Here is a 23,965-nt window from a genome sequence, read left to right as displayed (position 1 = left end):
TCAGAATCATGAGCCACCTCACTCACAAGCCACACACTTAAAGACACGTCGTCAGAGTGAGTAATCGACACACAATTAATAGAACTGATACAATGTATCAGTTACTGCCAGTGCTGCCTCCTCTCCTGCTTACAGTTGGTAGACTCATGATTATTTATAATTCACATCAAAGCGTTCAACGCATGACTTCCATTTGCCAAAAGGAAATGAACACATGACTTGAAAGTTTCATGTTGATAATGCAGTTTCAACTGCTGAGGTAAAATAATTGTAATAGGATAAAAATCATTCTAGTTGCAAGAAAAAGAAAGAGAGGTGTCCAAAGTTATGATCCATGAAAACCATTCACACATGTCTTGTTTGTTTATTCAGATGCGCACATCGTTTTTTAGTGTTCTACAAACTACAACGTTGCAAGGCTGTGTGTTCTGGCATGGGAGCTCGTGCCTCGTTGGTTTAAGATGCTGTTACACTCCACACCAGCACAGGAGCCATCTGTTAGATACTAACCAGTTTAAATGCAGTTCAATCTCCGGCTATCACATAGTATGGTGGGGTGGCGCAATTTTAAAATCTTTATTATACACACATGCATACACACATACAGACGGACAGACATATTCACACACAGAGAGATGCCTCTCAGCTGCATGTAAAATGTTATACATTTGAAGTGGAAATGGTAAGGAAGCAATATGATTGTACTGAAAACATTAAGAACACCGCTCAAGCTCTCATCTGAATGGTCCAGTGGTCACCCCCACCCTGGAGCCCCGTTCTCTCCCCTTCTCCCATCAGATTTCCCTGACTGCGAGCTAACTGCAGAGACAGACCAGGCTGTCAGACCTCCCAAAAGAAAGCAACGAATCACGACTTTCTCCTATTTGCAAGACTAGTGACCTTTTAACGTGCTCTGGAGACTTCAGCAAGAGCGCAACACACCATTTTCCTACAAGTTGCCTTGAGGGACAAGTTGGCCCTTCTAATTCAAAATTCTACTTGTAGATTTTCAAATTAAGTGTAAAGTCAATGCAAATATTATACAGAGAGAGAGAGAGAGAGAGAGAGAGAGAGAGAGAGAGAGAGACAGACAGACAGACAGACAGACAGACAGACACAGACAGACAGAGAAACAACAACATCTGAGACACATCTGATACCTGGTCCCACACAGTTGGTATAAACAATAGTCAACATTTCTAGTACAATTCACTCCCTTAGGAAGCTTTCAAATGAGCTTGGGAAAAGATTTGCCCAGCACCAGCGTGACAAGTGACCAAGGGCTGGCAAGAACCACCTGGCCAATGACCAGCCACCCTCCTGCTTCTGCCTCTATGCCACGCCTTCCCAAATGCCGCGATGGGACTCTGTGCTCCGGAACCAGGCGCCTGATCAACATTTCCTTCCATACACTGCTTTTGTTCATGGCATTTCTTCACAACAACAGAAAAGTAACTGATACCGTGTGTGTGTGTGTGTGTATGTGTGTGTGTGTGTGTGTGTGTGTGTGTGTGTGTGTGTGTGTGTTTTTCTGTTGGTAAGTGCACAGGAGTGCAGGTGCCAGAGGAGGACAGTGAAACTGAATACCCTGGAGCCCAAGCGAGGGGTTGTGAGTGCCCCGTGTGGGTGCTGGGAACCAAACTTGGTTCTGCAAGAGCAGGACTTGCTATTAACCACTGAGCTATCTCTCAAGCCCTAATAAAAATGTTTAGTGTTAACACTAAACATAAACACTAAAGTTGATGGAAATTCATTTGTAAGAACTAAATTTAATGTCATGTTCTGTGCTGGCGAGTTTTATGTCAATTTGACACACGCTAGTGTCGTTTGGGAAGAGGGGCTCTCAGTTGAGAAAATTCTTCCCGAAGATCCTGCTGTCAGTAAGACTGTAGTTAGTACATGATTCTTGATTAGTGGCTGATGTGGGAGTGGCCCGCCCATTGTGCGTGGTGCACCAGTAACCCCAGTAGGAGAGTGTTTGTGGTAGTAAAGACAGCTGGGTCTCTAAAGCTCACTGGCCAGCCTGCCTGACCAAATTAGAAATCGCCTCTTCTAAGGAGGCAGAGTGATTGAGGAAATACCCAATGCCAAACTCTTGTCTCTGCATGAATGTACACACACACACACACACACACACACACACACACACACACACACACCACGTAGGTGCTGGAGATCTGGACCCAAATCCTCATGCTTTGTGGAAGGCACTTGAGCAGGACTGAGCTGTCTTCCCTGCCCCAAAATATGCACCATTCTTCAGGATATGCCTTCAAAGCCCAGCCACCCTTTGCAAGGTGTCAACCATCTCAAACTGTTTTCCAGTCTCTGATTCACAGTGATGGGACACGGTGGTTAAGCTTTGTTCTTAATCATCAATGACAGGATTGGACTGAGACAAAAATGCCGATCTCCGATTTGTTTCTACATTTCTTTCTCTTAAAACACATGCTCACACGCACTCACACTCGTAGACACTGTACAAATCACTACGGTTGCTTTTAAAACTGCTTCACATCTCAGCAAGAAAGCTCTCTTTTGAAAATATTTGTTTTTATTATATGTTCAAAAACTATAAAAACTTATCCAGAGCATGGAAACTGCCCATATTTCTACTGCATCTTTAGAACACCCACTTCTGTGTGTCAGACAGGAGTTAGGATGTTTAGCACACTAAGAAGATCCCCCCAGAACTACTATTTTGGTGTTAACACAAAAGTAAAATTAACTGTGCCTATGAACACAACATTCATAAAAATGAGAGGGCAAATTTGGTCAGATAGCCAAATATATCCACTTAGAAATAAAGGAAAATTATTCCGAAATATTCAAAGAAAACACATTCACATTGACTCAGTTTGAGGGGAAATGAATTTGACCTCACATACCTTTTGAGTCTACACTTCTTATTTTCATAAATACAACTGTTTCTTAAGCAACCTGTGTTTAAAATAAATGCATTTTTAAAGCCTGGAGATGTGGTTTGTTGGCAGGGCACTTGCCTGGCACATGCGCAGCTCTACTTTCTATTCTTTGAACTGCAAAAGTAACTGATTAGTTTAAAAGATAAATAGATTGCTGAGAATAAGAGAGAAACACACAAAGGGAGCCCTCCTCTAAAATGGTATTTGGCATAAATTTTAATACAATATGCCTGAAATCCCAGGAACATTTTTATTTTTCATTCTTTTCAGTTTCATGCCTCCACCTAACAGATTTCGGTCCTCCTCAGCCTTCTTCCACTGAAACTGGCAAGCCTGTCTTTGGTGTATGACCCACTGAGGTTGCACAGCGTTACCTGTGTGACCACTGGGGGAGACTATTTACCAGAGCACAGGCAGCCCATCAAAGAATCTGAAGTTTAAAACATTCTTGAGTCCTTCTCCTCTCTCTACATTGCATCCAAAAGGGCCATCCTCATCTGACCTCTGGAGGTTCCATTCTGGCAGTCTCCGTGACTAGGAAGGAAGGATGGGTCAAAGACAAGCCAGGTTCTTCCTGCAGTCTGCACGGTGTTTTCAGACAGCCTTGTGTAAAATGCAGTATTTAGAGATAGGAACGTGAACTGTGTTTCCTAATCAATACTCATCACTGGTATGGTCTGCATGCAGACAGTGTTCCCTCAGCCCACAAAGCGGTTGTCCCGGGTGTGCTGTGGCCCATCAGGTTGAAGGGCCTATGAAAGGCTCTGTAGCCACCAGAGCAGATGTGGAGGTCATGTGTAACCCCAGTCTCCTCCCTCAGTCTCTCTTCCCAGCTGGTGATGAGAGCTCTTCACTGGGACACTGGTCCCTGCCACTGACATCCACTGTCCTTGCCAGAAGCCAAAAGCTATGAGGCTATTATCCTGAACTGGAAACAAATGAACCTTTTCTCTTTTGAGTTCACGGCCTCAGATGCCACACTGCGGTGACTCCAAGCTGACTAATACCATAAGCACTAAGTAAATTCTCAGCAATTATTTGCCAAGTCTTTTTTTTTTAAATTAAGGATGTTTCTCTCATATTTATTTAGTTCCTCTTTCTAACAATGTTATCTTTTAAAAAGTAAATAAATAAAACTGACAGGAATAAAATGCACATCTCTATTTCATGGGTTTTTGTTTGCTTGGTTTTTTGTTGTTATTGTTGTTGTTTTAGGTTTCGATTTGTTTTTTCAAGGCAGGGTTTCTCCCTATACAGCTCTGGCTGTCCTAGACTCGCTTTCTAGCCCAAGCTGGCCTCGAACTTACAGAGATCTGCCTGCCTCTGCCTCCCGAGTGCTGGGATTAAACATGTGTTGTTTCCTAAAACATGCTGTCCCATTCTGGGCTAGCAAAGTTCGGTCTGAAATCTGTGCGCCCTTGGCGCGAGCAATCGAGCAAGCGAGCGAGTGGGCGGGTGGGCGGGCGGGCCCTCAGCATCTTACCTTCCACTTTGTTGGTTTTTCTCTTCAGCCACTTCTCTACAGTCTCCGCACTGACACTTTCAGAAACAAACTCATCTAAGACCTGGGGGTGGAGAGAGAGATAGGCCTTCACTTTCTCATCCGTCAAACCTGCAAAGGAACCAGAAAGAAAAAGATTCACCCATGCAGCATCTTCACACAGGGCACACAGAGTAGACAGACACAGTGTGCTAGGATTCAGGACCTTCCCTCTGACGGAGAGCGCTCCCTGGGACAGTATGACTTAGTGGGGAGACAGTTGCTGCTTGACAAAAGGGCAAAGCTTTGGGAGCATGTGGGCTATGGGCGATGACAAGATGTCAGGAAATCTTAACTGCTTCTGTTCAAAGGCTAAGACGGCATTCTATGTTATTACCATAATAAAAGAGTAAAACCAGGAACGGAAAGTCAGAACTTGGCAGTTTTAGATGGGAGATGCTAAGTCACACCAGACAGCTGTTCCCCACCTGTCAGTTCCGACGGCACCTGAGCTGGGCTGTGCCTTTCTGTTGTGCGTTAGGTTGCATAAACCACTATGGTCAATAGTTACCATCCATTAAACCTGGCAATACACCATGGATGGCTGCCAAAGTGACTGATGAATGTGTTAGTCACTGTTCATCGTTACTGCTGGCAGCTCCAATTCCTCCCTCTGCACACGCACTAAAGCCAGTGTTACAACCAGCGTCGGTTCAGAATGCTCCTGCCATTTCCCCAGTGCTGTTTGGTTGAGGTTTCTGTCCAATGAAAACTGCTGGCCATAGGTAAGACAAAGTAACTTGATATATTTTCATATCAAAAATACAAAGTTACATCTTTTTAGATTAAGATAATCCCAAACACGAGTTGGGTGTGAGAATTGTTCTCACTGCCCCATGTTCACTGAGATCTGTGAATGGCCGTCCACAGGAACGGCTGGAGGGCAGCACCAGGAGAAACTTGACTGGGACACAGGAAAGAAGGAAACTAAGTCTAATTCTGTCCCTGCAGGGAGTAGGCCACACATTTCCACAAAGCAGAGAATCCACACGTGTTAATTAATTCTGCTGAGCACTTGAGTCACAGCTGTGAGGATCTTACAGTAGAGCAGGGTAGCTGAGAAGGCAGATGGCGTCTTTCAATGAAGTCAGGCACTAAATGGTTGACTGCAACACATACAACACACAGAGCACACGAGAGGAGGGAGGGAGACCCGCCGGGTTCCACACAGGGCAAAGGGCACCTTTGGAACAGAATCCAATTAGAAATTTCCCACAAGATGGTAAAGACAAAGGACACCTGGCATGGCAAGGCACACGCCTAGATACAGAAAGAACTGGGCACTGCAGTGAAGGCGGTAGCAGGGGGAACTTGCAGGAGACGACTGATGGAAAGAGTCCTCCTTCTCCTTATGCCCACAAAGTTGATTCCTCAGACTCCCATCTACCACTTTGATGACACACTCCATGGTCCTCACTCACTTCCCAGATGCCCTTGACTTCAGTGTTCCTGTCACCCACCCACCAGGATGCCCACACTGTGAATCAGGACTCTCAACACGCTTTCAATCTCTGGTCTCCCCAGGCGAAAGGACTCACCCCCCACACACACACTTTTTCTGAAGAGATTTTTATCTCCCAGGTCCCCTTTCCTATTACGATTACTTTCCTAGGTCCCAGAAAGCCGGGCTGCACAAACAGTTGTAAGTTGGACCCCTTGTTATTTCAGCACATTACAGCTACGTCCTGTTAGCAAACTGTATATTACATAAAGGACCTGCATCCAAAATATACTCTTCAAAGTCAGCCATAAGCAAGCAAACAGCCGGCCTTTAAAAATAGAGACAATGCTGAACAAACACCTTAACAAAGAAGATGTGAATATCCACAAATAAACACAAAAAGGCACTAATTGGTCATTAGTGAACTGAAGGTAACAGAAAAACAAGACTCAGCTACATAGTTATTACAATGGCTGAAGTCCAACACCCCCCGCCCCCCAGAGCACTAATTGTTGGTATGGAGGTAGAACACCAGTCCTTGCTCACTGCTGGTCAGTATCCAAGCCGGATGCTGTTTGGGAAGATGGGTTGTTCGTTTATTATCACATTTTCTAAAAAGGTGTTCTGTGTGACACAATAATATCATCCCTCGTTATGCTCCATATATTGGCCCAGCTCACATGGAAGCCCACGTCCACATAGATACCTGCATGGGAACATTACGTGAAGGACGTTCTTCCATGATCTGCTAATTCTGGAGGCATCCAGGCTGCCTTCCAGTGAGCGAAGACACAGACAAACTTGTACATAACTCAATGCTAGTTCATGGTAAGAAGAGATGATGAGAGGCCAGGGAAGGACGTGGATGACTCTTAACAAGGGGATAAGCTACCCTGCAGGGCCGTACATTAAATAACTGTAACTGTGCAGCACAGAAAGAAGAAAAGGAAGAAGGAGGAGGAGGAGGAGGAAGAAGGTGGCCAACTAGGGCAAATAGGATTAGCCCTAAAAAAAGAGATTAGCAATTGTCTAAATCCAAGAAGAATGGATGGAAGCTGACTGGGTGAAACACAGCAGATCTCGTGGGGTCAAGAAATTATTCTGTGATATTATGGTGGTAAATATGTAACACTATGCATTTGTCAAAACCCAGAGAACCTTACAGCTCAATGAATAAAAAGAAGACACACGCCAATGTTTACAGAACAGAAGGCTGGGCTCGGAAGGTGGAACATGACAAAAATGTAAGGATGTTAGTCCCTGCGGTGAGTCTCACACCGTGTACAGTTAGTTCACTTGCTCTTTATTCGCACGATAGTGTGCGATCACTGTGAGCATAGGGGACGGGTGCTTTGTCCTTTAGGACACATCCCATTAGGTTATAAACACACCTGCTGCAACAGTTACCTCTCAGTTTAGACATCAACTAGATGCACATTTAGATTCAAATCAGACACAACCTTAAGTGTTTCTTCCTAACAACTTCTTATTCGATAATGGGATCCACGTGCGCTAAGGGGGAGCCATGCCTGAGTATAACCGCCTGGAGATTCCTAAGAACTGTGTTCATGGAACTTCAGATTCAAAGCTCAGCAGTCACTTTCTAGGAAAAGCGCCGCTTTCCCAGTCCTCAGTGCATGCTGTACCTGCAGGAAGAGCTCAGGGACAGACACACGCAGCAGAGGTCCAGCCTGCCCTTCTACCCCCATCACACTTTGGGCCCATGACACTGTACTACAGACCCACACACTCCCCTCACTCAGCTCTTCCCCACAACCAAGACTCTTTCATCACAAATTAGGTACCAGGTCCACAAGTTATAGGCCCCAAGCCTTGCTTTTAATTCTAAGGTACACACGACCACTGAGTCTTTCTCTGAAATATCACAACTGTTCCAGTGGTATAGCTCCCTCTGTGTTCAGTCCGGGCAGGAACAGAACATAAACCACTCTCCCTTCTTAGAGCACTGCCCACATGTGAGGCCAATTTAACAATACTTCTCCCCACTCTTAAATATTGTACCACAGAAGCTCTCAATCCCTGAAGGTCAGCTGATCTATGAGAGATGGGCGGTGCATCCTGTGGCGAATGGCATGAAGAGGTGCGGATGTTCAGGGTGGAGAACACTTGGTTCTGGGTCATGATTCCGCTCAGTCCTCGGTGCTATATAGTTTGGGTTCTCAGATTTGGTTTTCGTTTCTCCATGTTTAAGTCCAATGATTAAGAGTAGGATTAACAATCTGGCAATCCTCAGGTAGATGTCTTGGGACACAATTCAAAGCTGCAACACCCTCCCCGGCAGGTAGCGCATTCTTCCACAACTGGTTTGCTGTTGGGGGACTTCTCACAGCCTGAGAACCCCTGCTGTCTAAGAACACAGAGCTGGATGCAGACACAAATTTATTTAACAATTCTAATTAGTGTCAAAAGGCAGTTCCAAAATACACACCAGAAATAGTTTTCCTTCATATAAATTGCAAGATAAATGAGTAATGCTAGCACCTTAACACAAAATCTGTCAAACATAAAATCCAGTTACATCTGCTCTGAGAATTCCAAAACCCGATTTCATCCACTTTTTCCTCCCAGGGTCTTTCTTTCCTGGCAGCCACACTCTGGCCACTTGAACTGCTTCCCCGCAGAAATGATAAAATGGCTAAATAGCATTTGCCATTAACACGTGGTCGCTTCTGGTGCAGCTGGCATGCAGGCATGTGTTCCACGTGCTGACACTGAGATCCATCCATGTACCGGCTCTGTTGGGCCTCTGGGAATTACGTATCTGGTACACAGCAAACACTCCATGCAAGTCACAGTCCCGAGTGTGAAATAAGGACAGAAGCGCAGAGGTGTGGAGTTCTTGGATGCGTGATCTCTTGATCACCACAGAGACGATAACAAGGGCCAGAACAAGGACACAGCCCAACGGTCCATCTCACAAAGCCCAACTGCATCCTTTCTCTTTGGACTTCCTTCCCTCCGAGACTTTGAGTTTTCGGGATTGCTCCTGGCCAGCGCTACCCCTGATTTGGAGCAACGCTTGACTCAGAGTACACACTGAAAAGATGCTCTGGTAAGGAAGCGGAAGGGAAGGGTCAGCAGGAGGTCTCTACCACCCCAGGCTCACCCTGGACTAACAACCTTCAGATGAGAAGGAGTGGTCTGTAAACAGCCCCACTTCCCTGGGGCTCCCCCCGCCCGCCCCCTGCTTTCTGCTCCAGTATACCAGCCCTCGCCACACTCGTGGCCATGCTGCTACCTGCCTGACCCCTCCTCACCCTTCATCTGCCTACGCGAGGCATTCAGACCAGAAGCAACTTGACCAGGGACCCCTCCCTGACCATACCCTCAGCCCTGACTGCCCCAGAGCATCAAGCTCACACGGCACCCCGCTCCCGCTTGTCAAATGAAATCTCCTCTGCGTTGAGCGATCACTCACCAAACGTCAGCTTTTTTTTTGTTGTTGTTTTGTTTTGTTTTTTTCCGGAGCTGAGGATCGAACCCAGGGCCTTGTGCTTGCTAGGCAAGCGCTCTACCACTGAGTTAAATCCCCAACCAAACGCCAGCTTTTCAAATGAGGCTAAAAAACTTTGGTAAACTAGTCTGTCTGCGTCGCCACATTGCAGGCACCTCCAAGAGTCACAGCAAGGCCTGAGCATCCCCTCCGAGAACGGCTGCTCGCAGGGCAGATTTTGGCCGGCACAGGAGGGACCAGGCTTCGAGGGTATGTACAGTCCACAGATAAATAAAGGCCAGGTCACTGGGGGACAGCACGGCCTGTGTCAGCAGCTTTCTTTCTAAAATTCTGGGGGTGTATAGGCAGAGAGTATCTATATGGTATCTTATGACCAAAGCCCCCGGAAAAAGCCTGAGTATTGAATCTCCAACCCGCTCCCCTGGCAGTTCACAACACACATCACAAGTTAGCGATGGAGGAACCGAGAATACCCCAGGTGACCCCAAGAGGAAAGGCCCTTGGCAGCATGAGCCAGCTGTCCCCTGGACCTCGCTGATACACATCTCCCCTCTGCCCTCTGGCTATAGTAACTCTCAGAGATTCCAAGTGAAGCTGTGAGAAATGACTCGTGCTCGCGCGCGCGCCCGCGCGCACGTCAACTTGTCTCGAGCACAACCCTATGCTGAGCCCTGTGAGTCACGCTGGTGACTCCAAGTTCAGGGGTCGTCCTAAAGGCCACGGCACTCAGAGTGTCATCCTCAGCGAAGGAATCCGTGAGTAACGCTTGCCTTGTGAGTTAGCAGAGGACTCGGAAAGCGGCGGTGGTGGCTGCCCAGCTGTGCTTGCTGGAAACTGCCCAGCTCCACAAGATCCCAGAGACGGCCTGCAATCCACACCCTCAGCAAGTGCTGGGTGAGGGAGTCTTCTTGGCGGTCCACTGCTCCCACCTCAATTACTGCTGCCTTAGCCTTGATGAGTCTTTCTCTCCTACATGCATTTCCTCTTTGTTTCTGCACAGAGCCCCAATGTCCACGTGAAATTGCCTGGAAAAGTAGTAACTTCAGACTGTGAACGATCAGTATCATTCTGACATCCTCAGTCCACCAGCATGGCACCATCTTACAAAAGTGTCCTTAGTGTGCTGCCTGCCGTGCTTAGATAGACGGGTATGGGAGTAAGGGTTTATGACATAGTTCCTTCATGTCAAATACAGGAACAGATTAACGGGCTCTAAACGCATTTCTTTTGGCATTGTTTTAAAAGGCAAAGTCCAGACAGAAACGAGCACGTGGCAGCCCTGAGGTTAGAGAGGAAACAATGCCAGAAATGTCTCTGTGATGACGGAGAAAAGCAGGAAGCAGAGCTAGGACGAAGGTCTCATAAAACTTAAGCTTGTCTCTCACAAATGCACGCCATCTACACGTTCTTGTTCTGCCCAAGCACACCCTCCCGATGGGGGCTTTTTCCAGGCTCACGTGCTGACCCTGGTAAGATGTGCTGTTGGTGCTGGGGCCTCTCACTCCTTCTGCATCAGCAGCCTGCAGGGCCACCCAGTTTCAAAGCCACTTCATTCACATTTATCAAAGACCCCTCCCACATGGCCCCTAAGACCACCACTGAGGTAAGCAATCAAAGTCACTTTGAGAAATCTAACTACAGACTTGTCGCTTAATGGTTTAAGATAAAAAATGAAGACAGTTTTTTGATTTTTGAGCAAATTCCTAAGAGTAAGATTAAGCCTCGACTATTTTGCCCACAGAAAGTGTAGAGTGGGGAGGTCTTACACCCTTACTTCTCAGCTTAAATTTACAGTAACCTGGTGGCACACGAAGGACTCCTCGTCAGCAGACACATGCCCAAATAAATGCAGGCCACCTTCCCCAGAAGTCCGCTCCAAACCTCACTGTGTCCGTCACACACAGGTGACACAGATGTGAAGATCTGAGCATGTACTGTGCAACCGATCCACGGCTACTTGAAGCGCACCCATCCTCTACAGAAAGAAGGCATTTCCACCAAGAAACCGAGGTGCACCTTTCTGCTCGAAAATCTCAGGCTGCTGTTTTAAAGTGGTATCATTTTTCAAGACACTCATATCCCGCCCGCTACGCGCTAGCATCTAACAGCATTTCAGAATAGCTAGTGTTTCAGATGCAGCCATGCAGGAATTACCCAACTGACCACTCCATCAGCCTGACCAAAAGCTAGTCCCTAGAATTGCCAGCAGTACCACCCGGGAAGGGGAGCCCAGGGCTACAGTGACAGCCAGCTGGAGGGACAGTGCGTGTGTGCTGAGGAGACAATCCCAAAGGCTGACAGGTAAGCCAGCATGAGTACTCCTGGATGAAGTAACCAGAACCAAGCCTTACAGACGGAACTACTGAAGAGCCCCAGGCCAGCAGGGATGGACGGACACAGCTCCTCCCACCTGAAGGTAACTTGGCTCAAATGGTGACCAAACTGAAACAGTTAATTTTGGCCACTAAACTAGAGTCCAGTCGATTCCAGATGGACGTGACGCGTACAGTGATAGGGCAGTCACAAAGTCAAGACCAAATACAGCCGTGTTCTAATGCCTGGACGACGGCCTGAAATGCAACGTGACGGGGCAACCTTGGATGCACGTTCCACCTCAACCACCACATGGACAGTGAACTTGTGGAGGAGTATGCCCACTGCCAAGAGGGATCGCAACCTCCTCGCCTGTCGGCCAAATCATGTCCGCACTTGAAGCAGCAAGAACCTTTCCATCGATCGTTGTCTCCTGAGTTCTCAGGGTGGCACTTGATAAAGGTTCTTTTAAAAAATGTTCCATAAATTCCCCAACAGAAACAAATTGTACAGTATTATGCCATGTTTTAAAGACACATTAAAATCCAGAGGAAGGAAGGAAACATGGGTGTCACGTAATTTAATGTAGAGTTGGGGAAAGAAAGAATAAGAACAATGAAGGAAAAGGGAGACACCCTCCAAAGAGAAAGTAACAGAAAATGTGCAGAAAGACTCAGAAATTTAAAAAATGGCCATGCACGGTTTTAACATTAAATTTATAAAGAAAAGTAGAGTAACTGCTATCATTTCTTATGGGTATTTACTACCTGGATCAAATTACGACTTAAGAAGTCCTACCTGGGCCGGTGATGGCTCAGTGGGCAAAGTGATTGCCACATGAGCACAGGGAACCGAGCTGGGATTCCCAGGACTCATGGCTGCAGTGGCACAGCCCTGTAATCCCAGCACCAGGCAGTGAGGCAGGAAAATGCCAGGGCCTGGCTGGGCACCAGTCTAGCCAAGCACCAGGGAGCAGCAAGTTCAGGGAGAGAATATTGAAAACCGAACTGGAGTTCAATCACAGAAGGCAGCAGATGAGGAGCATTGACATCCACAGGAACACACCTACCAACACACATGAGCACACAGATGAGGAGTCCTGGCTTCCACTGACACACACACCTACCAACACACATGTACACACAGATAAAGAGCCCTGACCGCCACAGGAACACACCTGACAACACCCACGTGTGCACACAGATGAAGAACCCTGACCTCTACAGGAACACACCTAGCAACACACATGTACACACAGATGAGGAGCCCTGACCTCCACCGACACACACACCTACCAACACGCATGTACACACAGATAAAGAGCCCTGACCTCCACAGGAACACACCTAGCAACACACATGTACACACAGATGAGGAGCCCTGACCTCGAGCGATGCACACCTGTCAACACCCACGTGTGCACACAGATGAGGAGCCCTGACCTCGAGGGGACACACCTGTCAACACCCATGTGTGCACAGATAAAAGAAAAAGTGCCTCACCTCTGTTTTCCTTCCTTTAAAGCCCCACGGAACCCTAAAAGTGAAAACCCTGCACCCTCTTGTTGAGAATTCTCAGGAGCAACCCCTTGCATTTGTTAAAAGGGTTTGAGAAGACGTGACTGGTAGATCTGAAACAAAGAAAATCAAAATTCGTGACAATCTCGGAATGAGCTAAAATCATTTTTTCCAGGAAAACTGGGAAACATGTCTTTTCCTGCACATGGTGGCACATGCTTGTAAGCCCCGCACTGGGAAGACTGACTAGGACAGGAAACTTTAAGGCCAGTGTGAGGTGCATTAAGTCAATGTGGGTTCACTGCAAGACCCAGTCTCAAAAGAGAGGGATGGAGGGGGGCAGAGGGAGGGTAAAGAAGGTAAGAGGGAGAGAGGAAAAGAAAACAACACACTTTTTTAAAAAGTCTGATCATAAAGTCATCTAGAAGTGTTTTTTTTTTAGAATTAACTTATAAAATGATGTTACTATTCACAACTTTTTGACTCAACATTTGGCTTATTAATAGCATCGGGGCCTGACTATCAGGCATATATCATGCCTTAGAATGAATCAGAATTAAAATCACACTATAAATAAATAGATGAACACACTGCAAGGCTGATAAGGGCGCGTAAGTTACTGTTATCTCCTCTGTCACAGAAACACTCTACAGAATGGATCTACCCTGGCTCCTACTTCAAGGAACAGGCTCCATCACTGCCAGGGAGGCCCAACAGCAGGCGTACCCCACATTGTGAAGGCAGCAAGACTGAGGTCAGGAGCCAAGCAGCACAGGCCAGTGAACTCCCAAAGTCAGACTGGTCATCCACTTGCTGGAGCTAGGCCCCGGCTTCAACAGCATCCCTAAACACCACCAGCTGAGGAGCAAATGTGCAGTGAGCCTGGAGGAGACAGTTCACATCCAACACAACAGCCCATTCACAGGAACTAGAGCATGTTGCTGCAGACCATTCTCGAGGCTAAGGCCCTATTCGTCACTCAGTAAACATGTACTTAGTACCTTCTGCAAGCCAGTCACTTCTGTGGTTGGTGCTCAGCATACAGCAACACACCCCTAACTTTATTAAAGGTCTCTTTAACACACTCTGAGCCTCACAAGAGGTTGTACTGACCACTTAAGGACAATGAGGCAGGAGACTATGTCAAAAGTGACTTTAGTTGAATAGTGGTGACCAATGATGCCAAAAACAGGACAGCAAATACCGGAGGTCCTGGAGGGGGAAAAACAGTCTAGGTTTAGACATGCTAAACCTCGGTTGTCTACGTGGAAACGTCTACGGTCTCGGGAACATAAGTCCGCAGCTCAGAAGGACGCAGGGTTAAGAGAGATGCACACGAGTCGGCCGCACCGAGAAGAGCTGGAGAGTTATGTGGGGTTCAGGCAACTGAGGACCCCAAGCATCCACCCAGAACATGGGTATGGAAACCTGCATCTGCACCCTGAGGACTGGGGCCTCAAAAGCCGGCCAGCCTGATGAGCTCCACAACAAGCTCTGGGTTCAGTGGCAGACCTCCACACATACCTGCATGGGCAAGCACACCAGCATGAGTGCCAGCAGGTGTGGTGCGAGTGTGTGTGTGTGTGTGTGTGCACGTGCACACACTAAAACGACCGGCATTTCCTAAAAATACTTCATTCCACTCAATCCAGCAGAGAAAACATAAATTCCCATTATTGCCCAATACTGTTTTTTTTTTCAGAAATCGTGAAAGAAAAATAGATTGCATATGATCCCATCTGAAAAAGTTTAAGGCTCTCTAGAAAAATTCAAAGCGAGTATATGTCCCTAATTAAATTATATATAGTCTTTTAAATGAGTCTCTTCTCTGTAAGTGCTAAGATTTCCAAACCATTTTGCAACAGAAACATTCTAAGCTCACAATACTGAGTGCTTCCAGAGGACCCTGTTTTCTAGATATATAAAATGATAATTATCTCACTCATAGGTTCCATTAGATTTAGAAATAACGCATGAAAAATATAGAATGACTCAATATCACAGTTACAGTTACGATATATAAATGAAGACCTGCAATATGTATGCATGTGTACACACACACACACACACACACACACACACACACACACACACACACACACACAATCTCCCACTTGGAGACTCAAGATGTTCAAACAGAAGGATCTAGACACTGTGATTCCAGTAAATAAACATGTCTAAGCTGCAATCCTTGGCTGAAATGCCTTCCCTCTCCCAAGAATCCTTTAACAAAAGTCCCTAATTCAAGCTCTTCCTGGAGGCTAAGTATTTAGAGCGGGATTGTCCAATACATTTTTTTTTCAAGGAGGTAACTCCCAAGAGGAACAAACTACTCGTCAGAGCAGAGTCGCTGAGGAGTCCTGAGTCTCGAGAACCGACGTTTGCTCCTTACCACACAAAGGACCAGGCAGCAGGGAAGAACCTCAGGATTCTCTGGGCCTGTTTCTTGGACTTCTGCCTGAGCATCAGTGAGAGCAAGACCAGCGGGACCTTTCACAGTCGGATGGGACACAGTGAAATGATGCGGAGATAATCTTTATAAAACGGACACTTCAGATACACATTCTCTATAAAACCTTGCACGGAGCCTGTTCGGATCTCGGAATGGAAAACATCACTCACGGCTGCTCGCTCGCTCGCTCTGGCACGTGCCCACATGAGGCAGTGACAGCCAGTGTAGACAAGCTTTGCCCTCACCCACCCTTGCAAAGCCCACGAGCCCCTGGTGCAAGGAAGGGTGACGTCCTTCGCGCTCAAACATATCACGTGATTTTAATTGGTGGTCATTTCATTAGACATATCTATTCAACATATTCAAAATTAAATCCCGCAGAGTGAAGCAGCTGACAAGAAGCACGTGGGCATTTCATAGATCATTATTTTGTCCTCCATTTATAGATTAGAAACTGCAACACGTAAGTCAAGGTTTCTTCACAGCCGGGCAGAATCAACTAGTCCTCCCCAGCCTCCTTAATAACAGCATGGAGGAGGCCTAGAGGTTTGAGCCTCAGTCACCAGGAAGAAAAAAACAAAAAGGAAAAAAAGAAAAGGAGGAGGCGGAGTCAGCTAGAATTAAGCTCGCAGTAAGTTTTCCCAGAGCAGGGCAAAATTCCCTGTAGCATCGTTGCTGCTGATTCACACCACAGTATCTACTGAGAGGTCAGGAGGACACCGAGGAAGAAGGAAAAAAAGAGGCAAACTTACACTCTGACACGCACCAGAATGATTTCATTCCATCAACTCAGACTCCCAGGTTTTAAAAAGCACTGTGTGTGGAAATCCTAAGACTACTATGTCAGCGAATCCCGTCGCTCAACAACCCACATCATGTGGTAGCAGGTAAGAGTCGGTGGGAGAACAAAACACGGGTTAGAACAAAGGGAGCCTCAGAAATCACTGCAGACCTCGCTCTGAGCTAGCGAGGGAGGGAGAAGAAAGAGGGACCTGGGCAGACACTTCCTCTAAGACAGTCTGACCCACACAAGTCTTCTTGTGCCTTCTTCAGCTCCTCGGTGACAGTCGGGTGGCGTGAAGAGCGCACTGTGACTAGTTGAGAATTCTATGTCACTCCCTCAGGACAAAAGCTTCGGTTTAGTTCCAAAGGTTGCACAGAAGTGTGTGTGTTTGTGTGTGTGTGTGTGTGTGTGTGTGTGTGTGTGTGTGTGTGTGTGTGTATCTGTATAACTGTGTATGTGTGTGTATCTGTATCTGTGTGTGTGTGTGTGTGTGTGTGTGTGTGTGTATGTGTGTGTAGGTGTACGTGTGTAGTGCGGAAGCCTATGGACAACCAGAGATCCGCCTGTCTCAGCCTCCCCCTTGCTGGGATTAAGAACTCAGGTTCTCATCCTGGCAGGGCGAGTGTTTTCCTGACTGAGTCATCTTCCCACAGACACACAAAGAAGTTTCTACCAACACACTAGCTCAACGACATTAAACTATTAGCGGAGACTTGCGAGATCTTACAGGACAAAGAATAAATTTAAAAGTTACTTTGTGAAACAATTTACAAAACAGATCAGAAAACTCATGAGACCACAAACAACCACAACCTACAGCGAGAAACAATACTGCAGAGAATCAGTTTGTTCGCAGTCAGAACAGCTTTCCAGCTTGTGTGAACACAAGCTGTCTGTAAGCCACCCAGAAACCATCGCAGTGTAAGGAAGACGGCTCTGTGTGCTCACAGGCATTCAGGGGAATTCTCCATCTGTAGGAAAGCACTAGATGTCACATGCAAAGCTTTAGTCAACTGCCTTCCGTACACTCGAGAGAGAGGCAATGAGAGGCGAGGGGAAGATGGACATCAGTAGGTCACTGTCCAAACGTAACCCTCTGGACGGCCACAGTCGCAAGAGCTCTTGGGAAGCAGCAGCCACGAGTGAACTTGAAGACAGCTATGCTACAAGTGACCGAGGCTGGGGAGCAGAAGGCCAGAGAATGGAGACCTACGGGGGAAACCACCTCCCACCTCCCACCTCCCACCTCCCACCTCCCACAGCGATACACAGCTCCACCCCAGGAGAGGCAGGGGAGAAAGGGTAGGAAGAAGATTTGACCAGAGCATCCAAGCCTGAGGAACTCCAAAAGATGCAAAGAATATACAAGCAAAACGTAAGATTGCTGGACAACAAAGAAAAGCAGACTTCTGAAGGCAGCGAGCGAGGAGAGGGCCCGCCGTGAGAGGGACAGCGGTGACCACATCATCATCACTGTAGGAGAGTCACCCAGGAGATGCAAACACCTGACCGCATCTCCAGGACTATTCCTCCAGAGGATCAGCTGAGGGGAAAGCCCTACCCTGAACGTGGGTGACACCATCCCCTCGCTCGGGCCCAGGAGCCTGGAACGAATGAAAAACAAAACGGAACCAGCGCTCAGTAACAGCAGCACGGCCGCCTGCTTCCTGCCCACGGTGAGGTCACTGCTCTGCTCCACCACAGACTCAGCCAGGATGACGGACACGCCTGAGAGCCGAATCCTTCTTCCCTGAGGTTGCCCTTCAAGGATCTTGGACAAAGACATGAAAAGCTAACTAACGCCACAGCCAACTTCGCAGAATAAAGCACAGAGCCAAATACTGTTTAAAGTACTGAAAAAAATTCCCAGGCAAAAATTTCATATCTAGCCAAAGACTCCTTATAGAAGTGAAGGCCAAGTGGGATAAACCTCACAGGGCATTCCTAACACAACCAAAACAAAAATATCAAAATTAAGAACATTCCTTTTGCAGAAGAACCTTTGTATGAATGAAATACAAGCTGCTGATTCAGTGGACTGACCTGCAGACCACATACACAGCAAAGGATCTGAGTCCAGAATATACCACAAACTTCAAAAAGTAAAATAAAATAAACCACAGAAAACAAATATAACAACTAATATATGATCAGGACCTGAAGAGACACCTACGACATGGAGGAAGCACACAAAAGCCATCGACCCACAGGAACATCAGAGCCACCATGAAATGCCCCTCCACCTATCAGAACTGATACCTCAGGTGAGCAGCTAACACACAAGCAGAGCTACTGGACCTCTCAGACCTCGACAGTGGAAATGCAAAATGATGCCGCCACTGTGGCAGTCTGGCCATTCCTAATTATCTGAAGCGATTACCTGTGACCTAGCAGTGCCACGCCTGAAAAATGAAAATGGATGATCATTAAAAATTAGGATGTGGATATTTAACACAGCTCTCTTCAGAATCATCCCGTGCTGGCAACAACCTGGAGTCCTTCAACGACGATGGGCAGAGATTAGCACAGCAGAAGCTACTGCGCGGTCCCAGACAAATGCTGGCACGTGCCGCTTCATGGATGGCACTCGACGACATCATGCTAAATGAGAGCAGCCAGGGTTCCGGATCCTGATCCTGATTCCACTTACAGGCTTTATAGAAAAGATACAACTGTAACGACAGGGAGGAGTCGGGACCATCGGCTGGAGAGGGACAGGTGTCAGTATAAAAGACATCTCCTCAGGATGTTAGAACTACTGTACTTTGTGCTTACGGCAGCTGCGTAAAACCTAACATGTTAAAACCTAAACCATATATGTACACATACACACACACACACACACACACACACACACACACACACACGTACAACGTGCTTTCAGGTCTTCATTCTCGCCAGGAATGAAAACTAAAGGGAGTCGCCCACATTCAACATTGTGCCAGCAGAGAGATACAGCGCCATATGGTGAGTACTCTCTGGGACCGTGAGGTGTTTCCGAGGCCAGGTCTGAACTGTGCGCTAGAACCGCGCTGATCCGTGAGAACGAGCCTAACTTTTCACACTTCTCCGTTCCACTTACCAAGCACTGCCGTTCTGATTGGTAAAGCTGACCACACAGGCAGGGCTGTTTTTCTGAATATGCGGACTCAGTTTGAGTAAGAGGAGAGCGTCCTCTTCAGATGCAAAAACCCAGCTGACTGGAGTTTTACGGGATGAAAGGGCAGCTCATAACTGGGTGAGATGATCGGGATGAATCAGGAACCTACTGACCCCAAGGCATCGTCCCCCTCTCCCACCATCTGACGGCCAGCTGCTCCCAAAAGGTTTGCCCAATCAAAATGTAAAGTCCGACAAACCAGGTTTATGTCTTAGAAGACTGCCTCTGGAGTCACGGACTGTTCTAGACAAAGTTATCTATACAGAGAATAGCTACGAATTAAATTTATCTTCCTAACTATTTTCATCATAAAAATAAATTCGTATTTTCCTGGAAGTATTCCGAAAAAGAAAAAAATCTAAAGCTAAATATTTGAATAGATTAAGACTGTCATAGAGTAACAAGCATAATAAAGTCATGGCAGCTTTGCTCACTCAGGGTTTCTTCGGAGAAACACCTCCTGAGGCACTGCTCCCTGGGTGCAGACAGCAGGATGCCTGCACCCTTCCACACATCCAGAGGGTCAGAAGTGCCCTCTGGAGGCAGTCAGGAGTGACAGAGGAGGCTTTGCAGCAGACCTCTGTGTTGGAGGCTCCGTGGCTGCTGGTCACCACCAAATGGCCTGTGCTGTGCATGCACACCCACGTACGCCATCCTGTGATCCAAGGCAGTACAGCAGGCCTGTCCACAGCAGCACCACCAGAAATGGGTGAGTGAGATCAATGGCACAACATGATCAACTGCGGAAGCTGCTCTGAGCCACGGCATATTTTTAATTCAATAAATACATCAGGAAGGAAAAACAGTGGCTTCCTATACTCCCCAACCTTTTCTTGCGTACGTGATCCTGGTATTCTACAGATGTTCTACAGATGTAGCAGGCTGATGTGAGCGCAAGAGTAAGGAGAAGAAAGGCAGCGGCAGCATGAGCTGGGGATGCAGCTCTGTGTGTCAGCGAAGGTGCATCGGCTCTGATCCACAGAACAGGAGACCAGCCGCTGAGAGTCCCAGTGCTTCTGTGTGCCCAGTGTCTCAGGCATCCTAAGACAGTTAAGGCCTGGCCTCTGCTATCAACCTCTCCTTGTAGGTAACCAGGAGAGGGCAGCGCACCGGGGGCTTTGTTACAATTACCCTTGCTTTTCGGTCAGGAAAGTGAAGACTCCGAGATTAAACGACTTCACGGTGTGGACGGACACGGAACACAGAACACTGGCTGCTACATTCTGTGTGAACCAGGGAGGGGCAGATACTCCGTGCTCACAGGCACAGCACTTACCAGCCACCCAGTTCCGTCCGGGGAGGGAACAGTCTTCACAACATTTAATCCTCCTGGTCCCAGCCATCCTCCCCCCACCACCACCATAGCCCACCCCTCCCTCATCTCCGTTCTTCTCTGTCCTCCTCTCTCTCCTGGTGACTCTCATTCTACAGGTCAGATGACTAAGTACAGAATAAGAAGGCTCTCCAAGGTCAAATAATTAGTAAGTGTCCAGGAGCTTAAAGCCCAGTCAGCTCGCCTAGCCTGGCCTGCTAGCTTTACAAAGATGTAAGCTGTGGGTTGAAACCAGAAGGTATAGACCTTTCCCTCCAAACAAGGCAAGTCGGGTTATCAAAAGCACACAGTGGGCATGCAGAGAGAGTCTCCCTCTCAATGCTGGCTGGCTGTTGGCTCATGACTTTCATTGGATCTGAGACAGGGCAGAGCAGCAGGGAGGGGATGTTGTCTATGGCGGTTAACAGGTAAGAGACTATTAGAAGCCAGGAGACTGACAAGCGCCATGAGGCGGATGCTAAGCTACACTAGAAATAAAGTGCTAAACAGTCCTTGCAATCTTCACAGAAGAGTCCAGAACCTGCTGAAAAAGTCAGAGACGTCTGTGTGAAAAGCCAGCATGTAAGAAGGGCACAGGTGGCATGCAGGAAGAGGTGACCTTTGAACTGGGTCGAGAGGACCAATGAGAATTGGGCAAGAAGAGGGATGGCCTCTGGCAAAGGCAACGCGAATGGAGACAAAGGCCGGAAAACACAGGAGAACCGACTCACGGCAGGGCTGAGCAAGGCCACACGGAGATGCTTCTAGAGAAGAACAAAGCACCCGGGGAGCCCCGAGCTGCTTGGTCCGAGAAGCAGTTGCACAGTGGTACAAGATGCGCCTGAGGAAAACCCAACAGGCCCAAAGCTGGTTCCAGAAGTGAAACGTGGGAAGCCCGGCAAGTCAGAAGCACGAGCCACCCCGACACGGGGACGGGACAAAGTGGGCTTCACACCTCAGCGGTGCAGCAGGGCCTTGCCCTGCTGGAGAAACATTCGTCATCCACTACAGATCATCCCAAATACTGCCTCCAAGCCCGGCATTCCACCCCTCAGAAACGCTTTGTGCATCTATGAAAAGCCATACAGACATCAGTTATAGTAAGTAAAACAACAGAACACCAGTCTAAGTAAAACAAGTCAGGAAACGTCCAAATACTCATCAATAACTGGATCAAAGGACAGGCTAGAGTATTTACACAGTGTGACAGCTACTGCACAGGGCAATCCTGGTGAAGGGCACATACTTGTGCAGGAGAAAAGTGAGGCAGAGTAAACACTGCAGAATTCCGCTTGTGAAGCACTGGGGTGGGGCCGTGTCTGAGGAGGCTGAGCAACAAGGGGAAAAGGTGGCATCAGGGGCTCTGGGAAGCGCCGTCGCCAGCCTCATTTTCCACCCAGAGAAGCTAAGGCTTAGCAGTCAGTGGGAGACTCGAATCGACTTTCATAACTGCGTTTAACTGGTTTTAAGAAAAGTCACGCACAGGTCCAAAACTACTCAGAAAAACCGACCTATTTCGAGAAAAGTTCATCATTCTCTGTGTGCCTTCAAGCATGCCGTCTCCTCTACTCACAGTGCCTCTGTTCATGCTCACCTCTCTGGAGGTGTCTGGTCACCATGCCACTAGGAAGGGCTTCCACCTCCCCACAGCCTGGACGCGCTCATAACAAGGCTTTTGAGGCAAAGTACTGCGTGTTTGTGAGCTACCTGTTCATTAGCTTTTCCTCAATTAGACCCGAGTCCTGAGACAAATAACCCAGACTCATGTGGCTTCAGATTCAAAGCCAAATCCCAAATCCTATCTATCCTTCCCTCTTTGATTTGATCTTGCTATTAGTGAGCTATTTATCCACTTTGACCTCAGCCTAATTCTTCCAAAGTCGAGACTACCTCACTAACACCCGAGAAGAGTGCCCATCACACAATGTTACTACTCAGCAAGGCTTTCTCAAAGAATTATATATTAGTCGGTATAATTTCCTCCAAAGACAGGGCTGTGAGGAAACAAAGGTCACGGAACAAGTATACTCTAAGAACTAGTGACACTTTCTGGGTTGGGTCCACTGCAGCCATCAGCACAGGCAGGTGTTGAGCACCTGAAAACAGGCCACACCCAAGAAGCAACAGGCTTCCAATACAAACGACATAGTGGGCCTTGGAAGAACACCACAAGTGTAAGATGTAAACTATGTCACGAAGCAATTATAAATCGGTTACCGATTACAAGTCGACTCTGTTATTAAAACTTCACGCACATTCCAAACACTCTGTCAACTTACTCTCTTTGCTTTTTTGAGACGGGGTCCCACAGCCCTTGAACTCATTATGTAGCCAAGTCAGACCTTGAATTCCTGACCCTCTAACCTCTGCCTCTCTGGGGCCAGGACCGCAGATGTGCACGCCTCACCCAGCTGGTTTCACACATTATCTCTCCTGGGACAGTACGATCACAGAAAACATTCCCTGAGAGATCCCTTTCTCTTTCGATTACTGACATGCACACTGACTAACTGTGCACACAGTTGACACACTTGATCCTGTGTTCCACGTGGAGAAATGCATTCCTTTTTTTTTTTTTTTTTCTTCTTTGGCAAGAATACCATGGGACTGTGACTGCTGGGGGAGCTGATTCCAGCTGTGTCCACCTGCTTCTCTACTGACGTCACCGAGTCTGAGTCTCCACTGTGATTTGAATGTTCTGTCCTTGAAAATGCATATGTTAAAACCTGACTTCCTAGGAGGAGTATCAGGAGGGAGCATTTGGGGCAGATTTGGTCATGAGGGTGCAGCTGTCAGGGATAAGACCGTACCCTTGTGAAAGGGGTGTCACAGGGCTGTCCTGCATCTTCCCACAGAAGGAAACAAGAAGGCAGCATCTTTGCATGAATCAGATTCTCACAGGGCATGGAGTCTGCCAGTTCTTTGCCCTTGGACTTCTTGGCTCCCGACTACAAGAAAGAAAAATGTTTGTTCATCAGCCGCTGAGTCCAAGGTTATTTTGTTATAGCTGCTCAAATGAACTAAGCCTGACCAAAGCGGTACAAGCT

The 23,965-nt window shown here is 47.4% G+C and overlaps 1 protein-coding gene across 12 annotated transcripts in view; it reads right to left on the bottom strand.

Annotated features, from left to right (window-relative positions):
• The window catches only part of Pde10a (phosphodiesterase 10A), a 437,658-nt gene that overhangs the window by 87,921 nt on the left and 325,772 nt on the right, over positions 1-23,965 (bottom strand). For 11 of the 12 annotated variants that reach the window (XM_052750814.1, XM_052750815.1, XM_052750817.1 and 8 more), the window contains one exon: positions 4,408-4,536. In XM_052750814.1, the coding sequence (XP_052606774.1) occupies positions 4,408-4,536 (129 nt within the window). The remainder of the gene's footprint in view (positions 1-4,407; positions 4,537-23,965) is intronic. The other variant, XM_052750823.1, reaches the window with a different exon arrangement.

Source organism: Peromyscus californicus, unplaced genomic scaffold (assembly GCF_007827085.1).
Source record: "Peromyscus californicus insignis strain IS unplaced genomic scaffold, ASM782708v3 Scaffold_22__1_contigs__length_63687245, whole genome shotgun sequence".
Lineage (NCBI taxonomy): Eukaryota > Metazoa > Chordata > Mammalia > Rodentia > Cricetidae > Peromyscus > Peromyscus californicus.
The sequence above is the reverse complement of the archived record's forward strand: the minus strand, read 5'-3'. Positions and strand labels throughout refer to the sequence as shown.